General features: G+C 45.9%; 1 protein-coding gene across 6 annotated transcripts in view; it reads left to right on the plus strand.

Annotated features, from left to right (window-relative positions):
• TNS2 (tensin 2) overlaps positions 1 to 21263 on the plus strand; it is a 132205-nt gene that overhangs the window by 61306 nt on the left and 49636 nt on the right. For 4 of the 6 annotated variants that reach the window (XM_033137028.1, XM_033137047.1, XM_033137037.1 and 1 more), the window contains exons 2-3: positions 7446 to 7557; positions 7867 to 7904. In XM_033137028.1, the coding sequence (XP_032992919.1) occupies positions 7446 to 7557; positions 7867 to 7904 (150 nt within the window). The other 2 variants (XM_033137066.1, XM_033137074.1) reach the window with 2 other exon arrangements.

Consider the following 21263-nt stretch of genomic DNA (forward strand, 5'->3'; position numbering starts at 1 on the left):
GTCCCAGTGAGGAAGGGATCAGATGAGAAGTAGAGCTTCTGGAGTAATCACTGCAGAAGATAGGAGCATTGACACAGATTTAAATGCTCAAAGGAGAAGTATGTAGTTAGGGAACCTAGTTCCAGGTTAAAATCTGCAGTCCACAATTCATAAAAATAACAATGTGTTGGTAGGAAGGGAGCTATTGAATTCTTTCCTTTATTATGCATTTTGTGTTCTCATTTTGTATTTTTGTTGTGAACCACTCTGTGGTCTTTAGATGAAGGGCAGTACACAAAATTATTATTATTATTATTATTATTATTATTATTATTATTATTAAAGTTGATGATCATCACCACAGCTTGTGGTAGCCAGTCCCATAGTTTAAGGTTTGCTTTTTTATGGGCAATCGCCTGATAGCCCCTCTGTTGCTGCTGAGCCCAGGGCCAGAACTCGGGTCGCCTGCGCCACAGCCTGAAGCAGAGCTGCCTGCGCAGTTGTTGTTCTTTAAACCCAGAATCCAGGACATTTGCTTTAAAATGTAAAATTCCCTCCGGATGGGCATATAGGACCCCCCCCCCAGAAGAGGACGTGTCTAGGAATTCCCAGACGTATGGCAACCCTACCAATAACACTGCCCTGTGTGAAGAAGACTTTTTGCAGTTTCCCCTCCCACTGCTCTGTGTCATAGGATGACTCCAGGTTCTCGTGTGATGAGGGAGTGAGAGGAACTTCCACCCACTTTCTCCACACCATGTGCAGTTTCTATTAACCTTTATTATACCCCTCCTTATTTGCCATTCCTGCCCCTGAACCAAATATGCCACTTTTCCTTCTAGGGAAGTTGCTGCAGTGCCCAATTTTATTGGAAGATCGTAGTCTTTCTTTAACCAAAGAAAAACCACGGCCGCAACAGGCCGCAAGAGAGGCCCCATGGTGGAAGCACAGGCCCTGGTCCAGTTGCCTCTGGAACACCAGATGTAATGTGGCAGTGTGCAGTGGTGGGCGATAGGGGGTGGTGGCAGTGGGGGGTGGAGGCAAAAGCTTTGTGGGTGCCCAGGCCCCAGAGCTCTCTGGAGATGGTGCCAGTGGGGGCGGTTGTACATGGACCTGCTTTCAATACTGTTTGTGCCTTCAGAAGTTTTGGGGCAGACATGGCTTTGTTTCCAATCAGTGCATATCCTGTAACTTTCTGCTAAGCTCCTGCAACTTTTTTTATACCATATATGTTGCAGGATTATTGCTGTTGTTTGGTTGTTGTTGTTTTGGTCTTGCTTAATAGCTCCTCAGTGCAAGGCTTCTCCTCCCTCCGTCTGCAATAACGCAGTAACATTGGGGAAGCATCGCAGAGCAATTAGATAAAGTGGAATGATGGTCCAGCCCAAATCCACCACTACTATTGTGTCAAGTATAAAGGTAAAGGGACCCTTGACCGTTAGGTCCAGTCGTGGACGACTCTGGGGTTGCGGCGCTCATCTCGCTTTACTGGCCAAGGGAGCTGGTGTACAGCTTCTGGGTCATGTGGCCAGCATGACTAAGCCGCTTCTGGCGAACCAGAGCAGCGCACGGAAACGCCATTTACCTTCCCGCTGGAGCGGTACCTATTTATCTACCTACACTTTGACGTGCTTTTGAACTGCTAGGTGGGCAGGAGCAGGGACTGAGCAACGGGAGCTCACCCTGTTGCGGGGATTCGAACCACCGGCATTCTGATCCACAGCGCCACCCGAATCCCGTATTGTGTCAAGAATACAGCCATCCAAAAACACACCCATCTGGAGAGCCCCATTGCAGCATAAATGAATACCGCATACAGCAGCAAAGCAAATAAGAAAGGAGCCTTAAGCAACATGCTATAGCAGAGGGGTGTGTGGTTCGCAAAGTGAACAGAGAACAGAGGTGGGTGTCAATTTGCAATCATGTCCCTATATTCCTCTGACATGTCGAAGGCACAATGCAATGGTTTAGGATAGCCATGCTATATTGTAGCTGCAGGCAGCATTAATGGCAAGAAAACTTAGTATCTGGTGAGATTCTTTGGGAGGTATGATTATGATTTCTTAGTACAGATCCCAATATCTGAAGTTGTGTTTGTTGTGACATCTCTCACACACGTGTGTATGTGTCCCCCCACCCCCCGCTTTTTAAAAAGCTGCTTGGGTTGCTCATATTCTGCAATGCACCACATAACATGCACACTTTCTTCCCTGCATCATATGGAGATGTGTGGGAGGGGAAGGGAGGCTCTGCTGGTAATCCATCTCCACCCCCCCCCCCCCCCCGACACACTGCCCCAATTTGCATGACTGGAATGCAGCTCCATTTCCGGCAGGACAGCTGTTGCATTTCTGGGTAATCCAAGCTTCAGTGCCCTCAGAATCCAGGAATGGGGATTTTGAGGGGGGCGCTGAGAAGGGGAGAAGGCTAGGGAAGGTCATTTGTAAAACTTGTCAGCTGAGGAATTCCTACTTTAATGGCTGGTGCTTGTAAAAAACAAACAAACACCCTTTCTCTTTACATATTATTCCCTAGACTCAGGGCTTTTTTTCAGCCGGAACTCTCTGGAACTAAGTTCCAGCGCCTCTCAGATGGGCGCCATTGCCATTCTAAGAGGGAGGTGTTCATGGTGAGTTCCAGAACCTCTTTTTCTAGAAGAATAGCACTGTCTAGTCCAGGGATTGTCAACCTGGTCCCCCTACCACCCACTAGTGGCTGTTTCGGGATTCTAGGTGGGCGGGAGGGGGTTCTACAACAGAAGCAGAATCCTCCTTCCATTGAGCACTGGCGGGCGGTAAGGAAATTTTACCATCAAGAAAGATGCATTAGTGGGCAGTAGGTATAAAAAGGTTGACTATCCCTAGTCTCATCACCTCCTGGCAAACTGGTCCCATCACCTCCTGGCAAATAGAAGGGGAAGAAATGGATGCAGTGAGAGATTTTACTTTCTTGGGCTCCATGATCACTGCAGATGGTGACAGCAGTCACGCAATTAAAAGACGCCTGCTTCTTGGGAGGAAAGCAATGACAAAACTAGACAGCATCTTAAAAAGCAGAGACATCACTTTGCCAACAAAGGTCCATATAGTTAAAGCTATAGTTTTCCCAGTAGTAATGTATGGAAGTGAGAGCTGGACCATATAGAAGACTGATCGCTGAAGAATTTATGTTTTTGAATTATGGTGCTGGAGGAGACTCTTGAGAGTCCCATGGAATGCAGAAAGATCAAACTTATCCATCCTTAAAGAAATCAGCCCTGATGAATTGTGGTGAAAGTATTCATTCCTTCTGATCACTTTTTGGATTTTTCAGAAATAAACAAGCTGAGTTTAACTTTCAAAGAATGTGAGTGTGCTCCGTTCTGAACAACTGCAGATAAACAGCAGAATGTGATACTGGAAACAGAATTCAGCTTCCTGAGAAACTCATACCCTTTTCAGAAAGATGGATGGAATCTTTTCACCCATTTCTCACCCTTCAAGTTTCTAGCTCTCTTCATTGCAAAGATATGCTTCAAAGCATTTGGGTCTCCAAAGCTTAGAGGTGTTGCTCAATACTACTTCCAGTTGACAGCGCTTGAGTTTCAGTGCCTCATGTCTGACCATGATTAACAGATGCAGAATGAATGCAATGAAAATTAATCATTGATTGTTAATTATTGGAATAGGATGCATGCTTCTACTGATGTTAACCTTGTTGTTGGGCTGCAGCTTATGCAGTTACCTTGGAGTAAGCCCCATTAAATACCATGGAATGGACTTTTGTGTAGGCACACAGAGGATTGCATAGTCTTATTACAGAATGAAGATTATATGCTGTGGTCAAGGAAATATTGGCATTCATGCGACTGTAATTACCTGTGCATGCCATCATTAAAGTAAAATTGTTACCCAGTTTCAGAATAAATTAAAATGGAACAAAGAAACATGAATTATGCAAAATAATGGAAGAACAACAATAAAGTAGACACAATTGGATTCCGATAATTTATATCACATAATTTCCTTGGAACGAATATGTTGCTTTAAAGAAGGGAGAAGGAAGGGCATAGTATACACAGCCCTCCACACCAGCCCAACAAGGTTAATCTGATAAAATTGCGAAGCAACTTGTTTATTTATGGTGTATTCAAATTGCGGCTTAGTATATCACTAAGTATATCTTAGTATATCTTGAAGTATATCACTCAGGGATTCCTCAAACCAGCTTTCAGTTCTTACTGATGCGTAGAAAGGAGATTCACTTTTGTTTATACAGCCAAGAATGGTGATAGTGGGGGCTATTCCAGTTTAATTAAACCGGAGTAAAATAGTGTGATTTTGTTTAAGTTGCTCTTAGCATACCCAGATGACTAGTTCTCTTCAAAGTAGTTATTCATAAGAATGGTAGGGTTGCAAGACCCCTAGAAGGCCACCTAGTTCACCCCCCTGCCATGAGTCAGAACTCGCCATCCACCAGCATCCCACAAGGAAAAGCAAACTACGCCATTCAGACCACATCTCTTGCAGAAAGCTGATTATGGAGTAAAATAGCTTGGCACAGTGAGCCAAGTCTAAAAAACAAAGCATATAGGGACACTGCCAAACTGACCTGGGGAGAAATTCCTGTCATCCCCAAATGTATTTGTTTGCTTGTTTTTATGTATATATTTAGATGGGGTTTTTTTTCCTGCCGGGGCACTCAAATCAATGAATCAGTCCAAAAACATAGCAGTAGTAGCTAAAACAAATAAGCAATAATAATCGCACCACTGGAAGCCAACTGAATCGTAGAATTATAGTTGGAGGGGGGTGCAGGGGGCATCTAATCCAACCCCTGCAGTGCAGGAATCATTTGCCCAACATGGGGCTTGAACCCACAACCTTGAGATTAAGAGTCTTATGCTCTACCAACTGAGCTATCCCAGCACTCGTGTGTTGTTGAAACAAAATAGAAAATTCCTTCCAGTAGCACCTTAGAGACCAACTGAGTTTGTTCTTGGTATGAGCTTTCGTGTGCATGCACACTTCTTCAGATACACTCATGTGTTGTTGTTGTTGTTGTTGTTGTTGTTTAATATATGTTGTAAGGGGTAAACTGCATGCTGCCAAGAATGTGGCGCTGCAACTGATAATGTCTGGTATAGACTACCTATGTCCCAACATTATCCCACTGAATTTCTCTATTGCTTGTGGTGATGGGAAAATTGCTTTGTAATGACCATGTGTAAGGTGAGCAAGATGTTTTAGAAAGGGGGGGAGACTCTGCCCCGTGCTGCCATTTTCAGCATAGGCTGCCTTAAACCGTGCAAGACAATTGGCCCATCAACACTGACTGCCAATGGCCCTCTGGGGTTTCGGACAAGGATTCCCCCCCCCCGGCCCACCTGGAAATGCTGGGAATTGAACTCGGGACCTGCTATGTGTGAGGCAAATGCTCTAGCACTTAGCTGTGGCCCTTTCCAATCGAGCCCTGCACTCATTTTAATGTGCAGTTCTGTAAATTGTTCATCAGGGCAGGGGCATGGTGTGGGGAGGGTCAGGGGGGCTGTAGCCCCAGGCACATGGTTTTAAGGGGACATGAACCAGGCGCCCCCACACAGGGATCTCTACCCTGCCTTCCACTGGGGGTCTCTGGGCTTCAGGGCCCAGCCTTGCTGGTGCACCCCTGGCTCCCTTGCCAAGGGCCGTGTTGGCCAGCCGGGTTCCCCCCTGCATGGACAGGTGGGCAGGCAGTGCTGCGTGGCCCCGTGAACTGTGTGCCCTGCGCCTGGCAGCAGCGACAAGGATTTGGCTGGTGCAGTGGGCTTTGTTCGCCCTCCACGCCCAGCCTTTGGTCACTTGCAAGGTGAAAGTGTTCCCCTGCTCTTCACCCTAATTTCAATTAGGGAGGGAAATCACAGCTATCTTCTGTCCATGTAGTCTGAGATGATACATTCCAAATGAGCATAGGTATTTATTCCACGTTCCAACAGAACACTGAACATTGACCTGGCACCCGCCATTCCAAGAAGATTGATCTAATGGACCCTTAGCATGCACATTCCTTCTATCTGCAGAGGATTAGGCTGGGCCTGCAGCTTATGGAGGAATGTTCAGCAAAGTTCTGCATATGTCACAAAAGTTCATTGTAGCCGTTAGACTTTTGGGGGGGGGGTGTCCTCCCCAAAGGAGTGGACTGATTTTGTTCATGTTTTTCAATTCCAACTCTACATTTCTTTGATTCTATAATTCTATGATTCCAAGAGTCTGGGCCTTACACACACACAGAAATGCTCTCCTCTCCAGCAGGTATGTCTGAATGTGTTTAATTCGTATAAAGATTGTCTTGCTGGATCAGATCCTTCTCTGGTTAGTTGAGAGCTGCAACAGTTAACTTGCTTGGAAGTAAGTCTCATTGAGTTCTGTGGTGCTTACTTCCTTGTGAATGGGTGTAGCTTTACAACCTTAGTTGGTTAGATCAACCAATTCTAAAAGAATATTTTCATTAACTAAAGAAGATGCTACCCTTTGCTTAAAATAAAGTGAATTACCGGTATTTGTTAATATAATACGTATAAAAACTGCAGATGTCAAGTACCGTCTTAAGAGGCTTCCCCCCACTAATACATGCATTTTAATGCACAGTTTCTCCTAACATATGCATTTTGTACATAGTACATAGCAGAATTTGTAGAAGTGCTAATTTCGAAGAATAGCTGTGTTCATGCATTGTTTTGGGAAGTGTGAATTATGTAGCTTTGCATTAAAAAATGAACCAACAAAATTTGCACGGAGGTTATATGATCCAGCCATCAAGTGATTGTTATCTTGCACCTTCTACTTTAGTCTTCTGACACTTCTTTAAGTAAAACAAAGTCCTATGTGTTTATTTATTGGATGTGGGTTTGTTGTGCAAGAGCACACTGTTTTGTTTTGCCAAGGGCGTATGACAACATCTACCTGAATTTGTAAGGAATTAGTGCAGAAGTGTGACAGTGAGTGTGAGTGTGTGTGAGTGCAGAGTGTGACAGTGAGTGTGAGTTGTGCCTGTTTCTAGTGGCGGCTGGTAGGGTGGGAGGCTGGCAGGCTAACAGTAGGTGGAGCCAGCCAATGACAGGCAGAGACAACTAGGTCTAGCTTTGGTCCCATCTGCTGAGTTCTACAAGGGCAAGACTGAGACTGAGGAGGAGGAGGGGGGTGAAACTGGCAGCCATGACCACCCCCTGGACTGGATGTAAGTAAGAAGGCAGGTGGGCACTTGCTGAGAGGAGACTGAGGTGGTGGGGCAGTGCCCCATTTGCCCAAATGGACCAGCCCTCACTGCCTTTTGCACTGTAACATGTCTGCATTTTTGTACCTTCAACAGCAGCACAGCTGTTCTCTCCACATCTTTACATTGTGGCTTCACAAGACATATGTCCATGGTATCTATTTGTGCAGTGAACAGATGTTTTTATTTTGGTGATGCCCCATACTAAATCCCTGACCCTGTGTTTGTCATTTCAGCCTGGGAAGGTGTCCGAGCCTCACACCTTCAAAGAGAAAGTATTCAAGAAGAAGAAGAAGGCCTGTGTTGTGTGCAAGGATTCCATTGAGACCCAGGGCCTTGTTTGTAAAGGTAAGAGCTGTCCAGATACAGTCCTCCCAGTCTTCCTTATTTTTTATAGCGGAGAGGCAAAAGGCCCAGTAAATCTGAATAATTCTCCATCTATTTAAAAAACACAGAAGCCAGGGTTGCCATTCCGTTAACAAGAGCATCCAGGGCAGTAGAATTAAAAGGAAGCCACGTGGCGCTTAAATAATCACACAATGCTCTTCATGGTGGTTTACTGTTGTGCAATTAACAATAAGGTATATGGTACATCAGAGGGAGTCCATCTTTAAGGTGTGGATCTGGAATAGTTTTTCTCTTTGTTTTTTCTTGCAGTATGCAAAGTGGCAAGCCACAAGAAATGTGAAGCCAAGGTAAGAGCAAAGAGGAGTTTGGTAGAAAAAATAGGAGGCACGGTGCTGTTTAGTGGCATATAATAGTAACTTCAGTTTGCATTCTGTGCGCATAGATGCATGTTCCTTGGGAGTTTTATAAACCCACCCCACCCCACCACAAAGGCCCCTTCAAGTGTGTGAAGGAGCAGTAGCAGCAGCAGCAGAAACTCCCACAGCCCGACATTCCATTCCATTCCCTGCTATGTGTGGGTCTTGTTAGCTTAGTGCTGGCGAGTGCATGCCTCCTCTGTGAGGTCACCGCTGTGTCCTATGTTTTGACTATTTGGTGTCAAAATGCCCTGTTTAAAAATGGAAACAGGGTGCCTTTGCCCGCACCTTTGAAATGTCAGCCACCTGGGTGGAAAGATCTGAACCATTTTGGGGTTGCCGTTCCCAGTTTGAAGGATGGTACCCTCATAATCCTCGGGACCAGGGTGGCGCTGTGGGTTAAACCACAGAGCCTAGGGCTTGCTGATCAGAAGGTTGGCGGTTTGAATCCCCGCGATGGGGTGAGCTCCCGTTGCTCGATCCCAGCTCCTGCCCACCTACCGTAGCAGTTCGAAAGCAGCTCAAAGTGCAAGTAGATAAATAGTTACCGCTCCAGCGGGAAGGTAAACAACATTTCTGTGCGCTGCTCTGGTTCACCAGAAGTGGCTTTGTCATGCTGGCCACATGACCTGGAAGCTTACGCCGGCTCCCTCGGCCATTAACACGAGATGAGTGCGGCAACCCCAGAGTTGGACATGACTGGACCTAATGGTCAGGGGTCCCTTTACCTTTATCCTCATAATCACCATTCTTTATATAGCACCAGCCATATTCATGGCGCTTTACAGAGCACAAGAGGGCAAGTCCCTGCCCTGAGGAGCTTCCAACCTGAAATTGACACACAGGAAGCAGAACCGAAAGGTGGGGTGGGAAGAGTTAAAACAAGGTAGGAATATGTGGTTGTCTCCGTTCTATGTACTTAGGGTTGGTTTAAGGCGAGGGTGAGGAGTCTGTGACCCTCCAGCCTTATGGGGCCGTCAGGAATCTCCCCATGTCACACCCTTCTCTGGGCCTGCTCCCCAGCAATGCCACGTTGCAATCAGTGGTGTAGCAAAGTCAGGTGGTACCCGGTGCGGTAAATTTCTTGTCACCTGCCCCCACATTGAAATTATTAAAAGAAGGAAAAATAAGATGCTTACAGTTGCAAGTGTTATTTTCTGGTTTATTTACTTAACATTGTGAGCATAAGCACTAAAACCGTTTTTTCCTAACTTTGTTCTCTGCAAATTTTGAAATTGCATCATCAAAATCAATTCCTTTTGCTACTTTGTTTTCAATTTTCAAGATGGCCAAGCCAGAGAGCTGAGCTTGATACACAGTGGACCTAAGATAATTCTTGATTAATTTTAGTTTCGAAAAACTCCTCTCACATGATGTCTAGCAATGTAAACTGAATTTTAGAATAACTATTCAGAGATTTGAATTAAGGCTCAAAGCAGAGTGGAAATTGCCCTAAAAATGGCAAATATATATACATATATTTGTATTTACCTTTAAGGCTGTGTGCCTGTTTCAGCATAAGCCTTTAGTAAAAATATCATTTATGGAAATAGCAGGAGTTATACAATCGGGTCTTACTAAAAAATGTCAGGAAGCTATTTTGCAAATACTCCCTTCTAACCTAGGATTGCATCCTCTGCAAGGAGATAGAGCAGCTTCAAGCCTATCTGCCTAATGATAGAACCACCCCGTGCTAGTTCATGTCACCCTATACAGCAGCTGCACATGGTGTTCATTGATCTGATGCTGAAGTCCACAAAGTACTTAGTACTTCAGTGCTTAGCAAGTGAATATAAAGTACCGGTAAAGCACCAAGGACTTCATGCATCTGTAGTCTAATTGTCAAATCCAAAAAAATAAAAATAAAAATACTCTATACATTTACTTGAGAATTGCATGCCTAATGGTACCTGTAGCATAATTGCTTCTAATTTCTATTGCTTATAAATTGCTTATGAGGATGGCTTTTCTCTATACTTTTCATACACGACTATGCTGCCTCTACAATACAATACAAAAAAAATCACCAGTATGAACCTATGCCAGGTAGTATTCAGGATTCAAGACCCAACTATTCATTCAACTATTTCTCAGTAGTGGCGCCCGCCCTGTGGAACGCCCTCCCATCAGATGTCAAGGAAATAAACAACTATTTTTAAAAGACATCTGAAGGCAGCCCTGCTTAGGGAAGTTTTAAATGTTTGAAGTTCTAGAGAAGTGGACACAGGGCAATGGATTCAAACTACAAGAAAGAAGATTCCACCTAAACATTAGGAAGAACTTCCTGACAGTGAGAGCTGTTCGGCAGTGGAATTTGCTGCCAAGGAGTGTGGTGGAGTCTCCTTCTTTGGAGGTCTTGAAGCGGAGGCTTGACAGCCATCTGTCAGGAATGCTTTGATGGTGTTTCTGTTTGGCAGGGGGTTGGACTGGATGGCCCTTGGGGTCTCTTCCAACTCTATGATTCTAAGTTTTATTCTCTCTTTAGTGTTCTGTTGGGACTGCCCAGAGTGCTGCCCAGAGTGGGGAAACCCAGCCAGATGGGCGGGGTTTAAATAATAAAAGTTTTATTTATTTATTTATTTATTTATATTACATTCAAATAGATTTCTAGCAAATACTTCTATAAAACCCGAGCAAATTATGTCATATGTCATTATGTCTATCATTTGGATGAACTTGAGAATGGTAGCTACTGCATGGTTTTACATATATTTATTGATTGCATAGCATGTAATTATCTATTGATCATTCACATTGTCAATTAAACTTGGCTCCATTAGCCTATGTTTGCAATTAAGGCTGTAATCCATCTGTCCCCTTCTGCTTGTCAGTGGGAGATGGAAAGCAGAGCTCACTCCCATCAGCTCTGCTGTAACAGACCTAACCATGGCTACTCAGAAGTCAGTCCCATTTAATTCAGTGGGGTTTACTCACAGTTAAATGGGGTTGGGATTACAGTATAAGACTGCAATCCTATACCCACTTACTTTGAGGCACATCCAACTGAACTTGGATGGGAATAACTTCTGAGTAGATATGCATTGCATATACAGTGGAACCCTGGGTTATGCACGCGATCTGTTCCGGGTCACCATGCGTAACCATGGTTTTTTGGTGGTTTGCACTATAGCACAACACATTCGGGGAAAACTCCACCCCACCACTGTCCAGAATATGTGCAATATAAAAAAAAAAGGTCACAGCAGGTTTCAGCAAGAAATGCAGCAATATTTATTTATCTGTTTCTTAAAATTTATATACTGCTTGATTGTAAAAATGAGTCATGAATGCACTATTTTTAAGGCCATCTGGAGATGCCCTTTGCCTCTCTAGACACATGCTACTTTCAGCCCCATTTCAAGCCCTGGTGCATCCCTGAGATCTGAGAGGAGAAGGAAATTGCCACAAATGGGAGATGGAGGCTTCCCCTGGCTCTGTGCTGTCCTTTTGTGACTTCTCCGTAGATAAATGTGCTCTCCAGAATGCCAGTGGAGGCTGCAGGAGTCGGGGAGTTGCTGAGGAAACACAGATCTCTTTGCACAGGTTCTGGCTTGAGCCTGGCCAAGTTGTGGGAGGGCAGCGTGGGGTGTGTGGCAAGGGGCTGATCTCATAAGGGCACACAGAGGGCCATGCTCCCTTGAGGGGTGGTCAGAACAGGGGCAGCTGCAGCTCATGGGGGGGGGAGCCAGGTTGCGGGGAAAGGTCAGAAGGCCTGACCGGAAGAGGATCCCTTTGGGGTTGCATGGCTGCTTTTGAGCAGAGCTGGAGCCTTTAGTTCTGTGGACAGGCCCACAGCTATGGAAAGAGAGAAATCTAAAAACAAAAGGGGGAAAAATACTTTTAATGATCAAGTAGAGCAAATGCAAAAAATGGCAAAAGATTAAAGTTTTCATTTGGGGGGGCGGAGCTGGCTTTAGTTTAGGAGATGAAATGGGCAGGGCAGGGCAGGGCCTTCTCTGTTACAACACACATATACCCCCTGTGGAATTAATTGCGACTTGTTACTATAGATATTTAAAAAGTGATGTCAAGAGATCTCCCTCCCCTCTTTGGCTGTGGTAGCAAATAGGGAACAGGGAGGGAGAGAAACCCTCTCCACTGCCCTCTGGCTATGCAGTCTGCTGGGCAAAGCCATAAAACAGCTCCTCAGATATTGAATTGGTTAAGTTGATTTAGGAGAAGGGCTGCAGCTCAGTTGGTAGAGCTTTGCCTGCAGAAGGTCCCCTGTTCAAGTGCACAGCGTCTCCAGGCAGGGCTGGGACAGACTCTCCATCTGAAATCCTGGAGGGCCACTGCCAGCCACTGAAGACATACTGAGCTAGATGCTGCAATGGCAGCTTCCTGTGTTCCTAAACCTTGCAGTCTAAAAGAGAGACAAAACCAAGCACGTTTATTACAGATAGCATATAGAGTTCCCACTCGGGCACCCAATCAGGCCCTGACCTGCTTAGTCTTAGCAAGGCTTCGCCATTGTGCACCTGCTTTTCACTGGGGCTTCCAGTCACCTCCTTTGTGGTTAGGCCCACCTTGGCCACACACCTGTGCTCCATTATCCAGGCATGATGAGCCCTGGAGTCGGACCCTGCGACTCCTGTGAGATCCAGACCTCTGGCCCTTTAAGCCTGCCCGGGGCCGCTCTTCTAAGTTGTGTAATTATGGAGCAGAGTTTGCCTTGGAACTGGGCCAAGGGCTGCAGCTGGAGGAGAAGCCACTTAACTCCAAGCTGCTGTTGTTCTGGGACTAGTCCTCCCCCCCCCCGCTCCCCTTTTCTAAATAGCGGGATCAGTGGCTGTTTCTGCAAACACAGCTCTGCTCTCAGGACAGACGCGACAGCAAGTGGGAGAATGCGGGGAAGGGAGGAGGACAGCTAGGAGGCTGGAGGCTTGGATAGGCTTAGCCCCTCGTCCATGGGACGGCGGGGGCCTCTGGTACCCTCTGTGTTGCTGGTGCCTCTGTTGGGAGGCTCCCTGTTGGGCAGAGAGAGAGAGAGAGAAGAAAAGCTGGCACCGATCGCTGGATTGCAAGCAGGGAGAAGAGCTGCCGCAGCAGACCTTGTGTAGAATTGGTATCTTCCAACAGGTGGGCTGGAGGCGTGCACGGTTCTGCTAGCAGAGGTGTGTGTTCTTCCCCTCGCCACAAGGGGGCAGCAGTCCCCGGAAGGAGCGCTGGTCAGTGGACACTGCTTCAGGTGAGGGATTAAGGATGAAAAGGTGGGTAGAAACCCCCATTGCAGCTGAAGGGACCGTATTTACCGGTACTTATTGTTATTTATTATTTTGTTATTTATTTATGCGGCACATTTATTCATTTACTTGTTACGATGTATTCATTAGTTAAGCTATACGTTGCCCGTTGACCAGGTTTGAGCCATGATAGGTGGGATTTGCTCTGTCTGGCAAGCTGAAATGTTTGCCCTAATGAACGATTGCCACAAAGCTGCCTTGAATTCCTCCCTATGTTTATATCTTGCCATTCCTTGGGGTGACCCAAGGTGACATTTGTAGTTCTTCCATGACCCCTCTGGTTGGGCTGAGTGTGTGTATGTGTGTGTATGTCTGTCTGTCTGTCACAGGGCCAAGGTCTCTCAGCAAGCTTTGTGGCTGAGAAGAGGTATGAACCAGGGTCTCCGGAGTCCTAGTTCAATGCTCGAACCACTACACCATCTTGGGTACCAGGCGCTGGGGATAAGCAAGGAGAGAAGGCCATTGTTGCCTTCATGGCCTGTGGCCTTCCAGATATGTCTGTCTACTGTTGGAGACAGAATGCTGGACTAGGTGAGCTTTGGTTTGGATGCAGTAAGGGAGTCCTAACATTAGTATTCGTAAGGTTCAGGGCGGTTTTCAACAACAGTGTACATTGGGTTGGATCCAGACTTTGCCTCCTGTGAAAGCTAGGGCTCTTTCCAGTCATGGAAGAATCCTACTGGCAGAACAGGGAAGGAGCTGATTTTTGCTGAATCTCCTCTTCTCCTGAAGCCTGCTTTTTCTCCTGAAAATCTGCTTCGGAGGGCTGGGGGCGGGCTCTAGAAAGTGTGGGTCTTATTCATTCTCAGCTGCTCAGAGGCGACCTAGTGTTTTCCCCTCATATATTGTTGGCCTGCAGCTCCATCCCGCATGGCCGACAGTCAAGGTTGATGCAAGTCATAACCCAACATTTGGACAGCACCAAGTTGTGGGAGGTTGTTCTAAGCAGAACCCAAGAAGTGGGGTATGAAATGCATAGCTCTTGAAAAGAAAAGTAAGTTTTTGCCTCTGCTGTTTATTTGGAGTCTCCCCTTCTTCTCTCTTTAAGTTGCCCAAGGTTCCCCAACGGCATATGGCTTAGATCTTGCGTGACTCGTCCAGAGCAATTTGTTCTGCAGTCTCCTCCCTGGAATCTCTCCCCCTCCGCTGTTCCCCTAGTGGGGAGAGTTTCATCCTTGGACTTTGGCTGGCGGGAGGCCATTCAGGGGAGGCATCAGGGACAGTAAGAATGCTGCCCTGCAAATTCCTTTGGTGGGCTTTCCTTGCACGCAGGGCCTGACAGATTAACGTACTTGGAGGTGGTGTGGATTTCCACCCCTCCTGCAAGCCACAATGCCCTTTTTGTCTCCCCTTATGTCACTTTTTGCCTTCCCCTATAGCGAGTGGATTGGCTGGCGTCCAAAAGTCATCTGGAACTGCTTTGCTCTTGTGAGCTCATGAGAGGTACTGCCTTGCTGGATCAGACCAAAAGCTGCATCTAGTCCAGGATTCAGTCTCTGTCAGCCTCTGGAGAGTGTGAGCAGGGTGGGTGGGGCACATTTTTTGAATGCTTCCCTAGCTAGCAAAAACAAAAGCTCCCTACCAGTAGAAAAGCAGTGCATCAGGAAGATGGGATCAAGCTCAGCCTGCTCCTTCCTGCGCTGACTTTCTGCATGCAGGGAGATTTTTGTTTTAATTAACTTACTTTAATTTAAAATACTCACATAAGCCTCCCCATCACAGCTTACAAAAGGTGATTTAAGGAAAAAGAAAATACACCTCATCAGGAAAATGGACACAACTTAAAACTCAGATTGCAGTTCTTTCAGTTGAAGCAATCAATTAACTAATTAAAGGTCCTTTTAAAAAGTTGATAAAGATGGGGCTATACATACTTCTTTTGGGGGAGAGTTCCAAAAATTCAAGGCCACTACGGCAAAGATCCTGTGGCTCATGCCTGTCAGCCTGACGGAGAAATTGAAAGCAGGGCCTCAGAAGCCATCTCAGGCCTGGGCAGGTTCATGTGGCTGCAAGCCATCCTGAGGGGGCTATGCATGTTCCATCTGTCTTAAAAGTTTATAGTGCAAAAGTGGTTGCAACTATGGCCTATGGGGCGCCTTTGTAAACCTCATGCCTCTGGTGACATTGCAAAATCTTTTTCTCAGATGCCTTTTGAAATTACCCTCCTGTGTAAGCAACTCTGCCATTCGCTTAGAACTTAAGATCCCCTCCTTAGAGATTCTGATGTGGAGACATGCCTTTAATTATTGGCTGTCCCTTTGGCATAAATTGCCAAATTACCATCTTATTCAGTGCCTGTGGAGAGATGAATTCACCAGCCCATGGGCAACAAAAATCCATTCCAAACTGTTGTCTTATGGAATCTCTCCTTCTGATATACTAAATTTAGATCTAATTACAGCTAAAAAGGTCATCAAACAAAGATTGGAGGAGGTTGATTTGCAACAAAATCTTACTACAGGTGGAGGTACATGTTCTCCGGCAAAGATCCCGTGGCTCATGCCTGTCAGCCTGACGGAGAAATTGAAAGCAGAGCCTCAGAAGCCATCTCAAGGCCTGGGCAGGTTCATGTGGCTGCAAGCCGTCCTTCAAGCAACCTGCTTCCAAACCCTTAATGGCACGGGCAGGGAAACTTTCAGCCCAAAGTTTCACCATGTCAGTGGTGGGTGGAGCAGGGGTGCAAATTTTACCTTTGTCCAGTAGGCACGCTCCCACACACCCCTTTGTGTCCAGGCAGATGAAGGGCATGTTCCAGCCAACCAAAAACATTTGGGCCAGTGACGGGTGTAGCCTGGGGAGGATTCTGAGAGCCAGCTAGAGTGGCCTCGAGGTCTACATTTGGGCCCCAAGCCTGAGATTCCCCTCCCCAGGTTTATGGCTTCAAAGAGTCTAGAGCTTTCAATCAAACCTTTTATATTCCTTCAATGTAGAGGAGCATCAAAAATGTGATCCCCTGCAACCTCTCTAGTACCACCTCCTTCATGCATAGGACCTTAGAAGAGGCATAGGGAAGGCTGAGATCCAGGGCAGCCCAGGTTTGAGGACTGATGCGTAAATGGACCTGGCTAAGCTCCTTTCCTGCTCTGTGCTTCACACACACACACACCCCTGCTGCCTGTGGCATCTGGAAGGAGGGGAGTACAAAGCCCCCACCCCTCCAAGCTCAGAGGCCTGTCTATCCTTCGCAGATGTGCCATAAAAATGCAATGTCTTCCTTTTGCTTAGAAGCAGCCCAGCTCATCAGGCTGTGAGGCCTGCTAGCTGTGCAGTTGGCCTGTTGAGATGTACAGCCTTTGACTTCCTCCTAGAGTTTCCCACATCCTGGCGACCTCCCCTCTGCCTCCCATGGGCTGGTCCAGATGTTTTCCCAGGCCAGGGCTTGCTGGAGGGATCAAGCCAGAGGGCTTGGGAGGGGGAGGCAAGAAGCTTCCTCCAGAACAGAGCGCGCACGTGCACGCACACACACACACACACACACACACCCCTGCTCCACATCCCAAATGTTTCCCACAACCGAACCACAGGAGAACGTTAAAGATTGGAGGCTGTTTGTGTCTGAGACAGGGCACGTGTATGTGGGGCAGGGTGTGGAGATGAGATGAAATGGGGCATGAGCAGCAGAGAGAACCCCAGACTAAAGACCCAAGTGCATTTGTGGAAAGTGGGAGAAAACTTGAATATGAGTAGAGAGATTGGTAAATTGATGATGAATTATCCCGAGTTCTTTTCGACTACTCATGCTACCACATCCTTTTAATCTGCTTCCAGTCTCCAAATCAATCAGAGCAGTGGGTCAATGCATGCGTTAATTGTGTCCTTTTGAAAATGCAACACTGAGGTTTCAATCTCATGCGCGCATGCTTGGGATCAAGCGTGCCGACTTGCCCCCCACATGTGACATCATATGCACAACATGCGCAATGGGGAGCAGGGCAAACCAGGCATTTACTAGCCTGCTGGCCCGCACATTTCTCTGTTAAAATGATGTGTGGCTGAAATCAAAGACTAATTTTTAAAAAGCTTTGGATGCTTAGGAAGCTATTTCCAGCCATCCTGGTGATGACTATTTATAGGTCTGCCTGTGAGTAAAAATTACATTTGTTGGACTTTGTTTTGAGGGCCAAATTAGACATGACATGCCCAATGTTTTCCCCTCCATGGCTAATCATAGTTGTGTGTGTGTGTGAGTGTGTGTGATTTGGATCTGGGCCATGGCAGGGGAGCAAGCATTTGATGATCCCCTCATGCCCTCTGCCATTATGCTGATCTAACCCTGTGGCTGCTTTTAGCAAACAAAAAAGGTAACTGGAGATGCATTGCTGTGTCTCTGCTGTTAATTTCTTATTAGTAGCAGCATTTGGTGGTATTCAGCTCCTGTGTCACATTAGTGCAACGATTTCCGCATGCACCATATATGGGACTTCCCCCCCTTCCCCCGCATGTACCCCAGAAACAAATTTAAGGGGAGAACAGGAAGGAGACGGAGAGAATATTCTATTGCACAAAGAAATCCTTGTGCTGACAGAATATTCACCTAGTACTGTATTTAATGTATTTTTAATCTTTTGTTGGAAGCTGCCCAGAGTGGCTGGGGAAACCCATTCAGATGGGTGGGGTAGAAATATTATTATTATTATTATTATTATTATTATTATTATTATTATTATGATGTTGGATACTTAAAATCATAACGTTGTTATTGTTATTAGTATTGAATCACTTTTCACATAAATCTCAATCCTATAATATAAACAAAATAGAACAGTTTGAAAAATGATGCAAATAATTACCCAAAGCAGAGACCTAAAAAAAACCCATTCAATTGTTCCTGGAAATGTGTCTGTCAGATCTGAAGAGGAATGCTGTTCCACAAAATGGGCAACCAAACTAAAAGCTTTGCTCCAAGTAGTTGTGGAGCATCTGATGGATTCAAGTTCCTGAAAGCTTTTCCTTAAGTTAGGGCTTATCCACACTTCCTCTCGTTCAGCTCGGGAAAATCTCCCTCTCTCCCTGTGGGCCAAGTTTGACAGTTGGTAGCAGTCATCTAAATGATAAAATTTCACAAGAATGCAGTGAATACATAAAAATCCCAAAACTGCTTTCATTCCATCAGTGCAAGGAATGTGCAGCAGAACTTTTCCTCGCTCTCCTCCGCTTGCCTGCACCCTGTACCTTCCTCAAATCTGCTCAGGAAGGTTATGGATGGGAACTCAGAGAAGATTAATGTGTGTGTGATGGTAAAACTCCATTGCACGAGCATAAACCCTTTCTCTACCTGAACAACATTTACTTAGGCCAACACTGGATTCAAGGGACGCGGGTGGCGCTGTGGTCTAAACCACAGAGCCTAGGGCTTGCCAATCAGAAGTTGGCGGTTCGAATCCCCGCGACAGGGTGAGCTCCCGTTGCTCGGTCCCAGCTCCTGCCCACCTAGCAGTTTGAAAGCATGTCAAAGTGCAAGTAGATAAATAGGTACCACTCCGGCGGGAAGGTAAATGGTGTTTCCATGCGCTGCTCTGGTTCACCAGAAGCGGCTTTGTCATGCTGGCCACATGACTCGGAAGCTGTCTGCGGACAAACACCAGCTCCCTCGGCTAGTAAAGCGAGATGAACGCTACAACCCCAGAGTCGTCCACGACCAGACCTAACGGTCAGGGGTACCTTTACCTTTTTACATTGGATTCAACCCATAATTCACAGCCCTGTAATTTCTGGAATTGGGATTTGAAAGTGGTAGGACTACACTATTCAACTCTGGTTCCATTTTGAATGTTAACCCAGCTGTGAACCACCAAGAGGGTGCACAATCAGCTGTATAATTTTAGCCCACCAGGTAGGTGTGTCCTACCCCCAGGATTCAAGATGCCTGCTCAGCCACAAAATAAAATCTGTATATTCAAAACTCCCAAGCTTTGCTTCAAGAGGCAATTTAGATGTTCTAGAAGGATAGAGAGAAAGGGTGGGGAATCATCTTTCTGCCCCAAAAGGCAAGTCATTCAGAGGGCAAGAGCTGGCAGGTCACAAGGACCTGATTAGATTCAAAATGCTTATTTATTGTTTTTTGGAGCGCTAATAATAATCTGGCAAATTAAACTGTCCCCCCCCAACACCCCCAGGCTCCAGAAGAGAAGATATTCTGCATACCACTTGGTGTTTGTTTGTTTCTTTAATTAAAGGCAGAGGTCACAAAAGAATACCTTGCGCCATGTGCAGCAGGCACCTCTTTTGTCTGTTTACTTAATTGCACCCTTGTTCACACACAGTGTAATTTCAGTTGTGTTGATAGTGGGTTTGACAAAGGCACTCTGACCTGCCACTTGGCGCTGCAGCCCTTCTGTTTTACACCACATGATGGGACAGAGGCAGGAGCTCCAACCAGCTTTGACACCCCGGACAAAACTACTTGGTTTGATTGAGCCCCACAGCTTTCCAGGTCTGAAAAAAAAAACACAGGACCCATTGAGGCAATGTGTTTTGCATTTAAAAATAAAAATCTCATGAACTCAGTGGGTAGAGCACGAGACTCTCAGGGTTGTGGGTTTGAGCCCAGAAAGATTCCAGCTTTGCAGGGAGTTGGACCAGATGACCCTCGGGGTTCCTTCCGACTTTACAGTTCCATTATTAGTATAATAGAATCATAGAATTGTAGAGTTGGAAGGAACCCTGAGGGTCTTCTAGTCCAACCCCCTGGAATACCTCTTCCTCTTGCACAGCACATTCTTGTGCAGAGGGATCAGTTATGTCCTGCAGAGGACACTTGGCTCTTCCCGTCAACATCCAGAATCTTTGCCTGATGTTAGTTTGGAAGTTGCTTTGGAAGTTCGATTGCAGTGCAACATGGGAGCATCTGGACTCTTACCTACCGTACTTAGTTTTCATAATGTCGCCCAGGAACAGAAACAAACTCTTCTTAGTATGGAGTGTGACCAAGATGGGAGCAGGGAAGAGTTTGTTTTTGTAAGGGAGCTTCTTAAGGAAGGATGATGCACAGAAGGTCTACATCCCACAAGGCATTTTGTCCTTGGGCTCCAACATGTAAGCACAGGGTTCATGTGTGTAGTGGTAAAATCATCCTCCCCTTCCCCCAAAATGCAGCCTTTCCTTTCCTGTGTGTGACTCATGGAAAAGCTTTACACATGAATGATTTATGAATGATGCTTACAGAACCTGTTGATTGAATTGTTCTTTGGGAGTTTCAGGGCTCTACTTTTTTCAGTTGCAGTTTACCTACCCTTATTTTAATATGAAAGATGCCTTGGGTGATGTTTGATTTGGAGAGGTGGCAAATAAATGCTTTAAAATACATATAATAAATAAATGTGCTTGTTGTGTAAAGCAGGGATGTTGCCTAACCTCCTTTGGACCAAGGGTTGCCATCCCCCTTGGCCAACTGGAGGGAGTGACTGCCAGGAGTGGGCATGACCCAAAGTAGGCGTGGTCACCCTTATACCCCCCACCCCCGCCCCCCCACAACACAGCCTCTGCTCCGCAGCTGATCTCTGCAGTGCAGCTGAGGAGGAGGAAGTTGGTGTCTCCTCCTTGCTCATCAAATGATTACTTGGGAGGGGAGAAATCTGCATCCCCATCAGGTAGGGGTGACAGGATCCCTCTGTTTCTCATTATCCTCATCTTAAAAATACATATCCTCATGGAAATTCCTCAGCATTTTGGTGCAAATTTCCTCTAAACTTTCAATAATCTGTTAATTTCCCCTTAATATATGCATATTTGTAAAAATTAGTTGATTGGCACACTAAATCGCAAAATCCAGCTAAGTGTGAATTTTGAAGGATGGCTGTGTATCTGTTCTCGTATTGTTTCAGGAAGTCCAATTTTGATAAATTCAACTTTAAATGCAAACTGAGATGAATTTCTCCCCATCCCTACCATCAAGGCAAATGATGGGGTATTTGGGGACCAGCAAAATTTGCTTGATCAGGCCTCCACGATGGGTTAGGTACCCCTGCAATAAGGAAGCAATATTTCTGAATAATATCTGGACTGGTTTGAATCCATCTAGCAGCCAAATTAACCAAAGAATGTTGGA

The sequence above is a fragment of the Lacerta agilis genome, chromosome 2, assembly GCF_009819535.1.
Source record: "Lacerta agilis isolate rLacAgi1 chromosome 2, rLacAgi1.pri, whole genome shotgun sequence".
NCBI lineage: Eukaryota > Metazoa > Chordata > Lepidosauria > Squamata > Lacertidae > Lacerta > Lacerta agilis.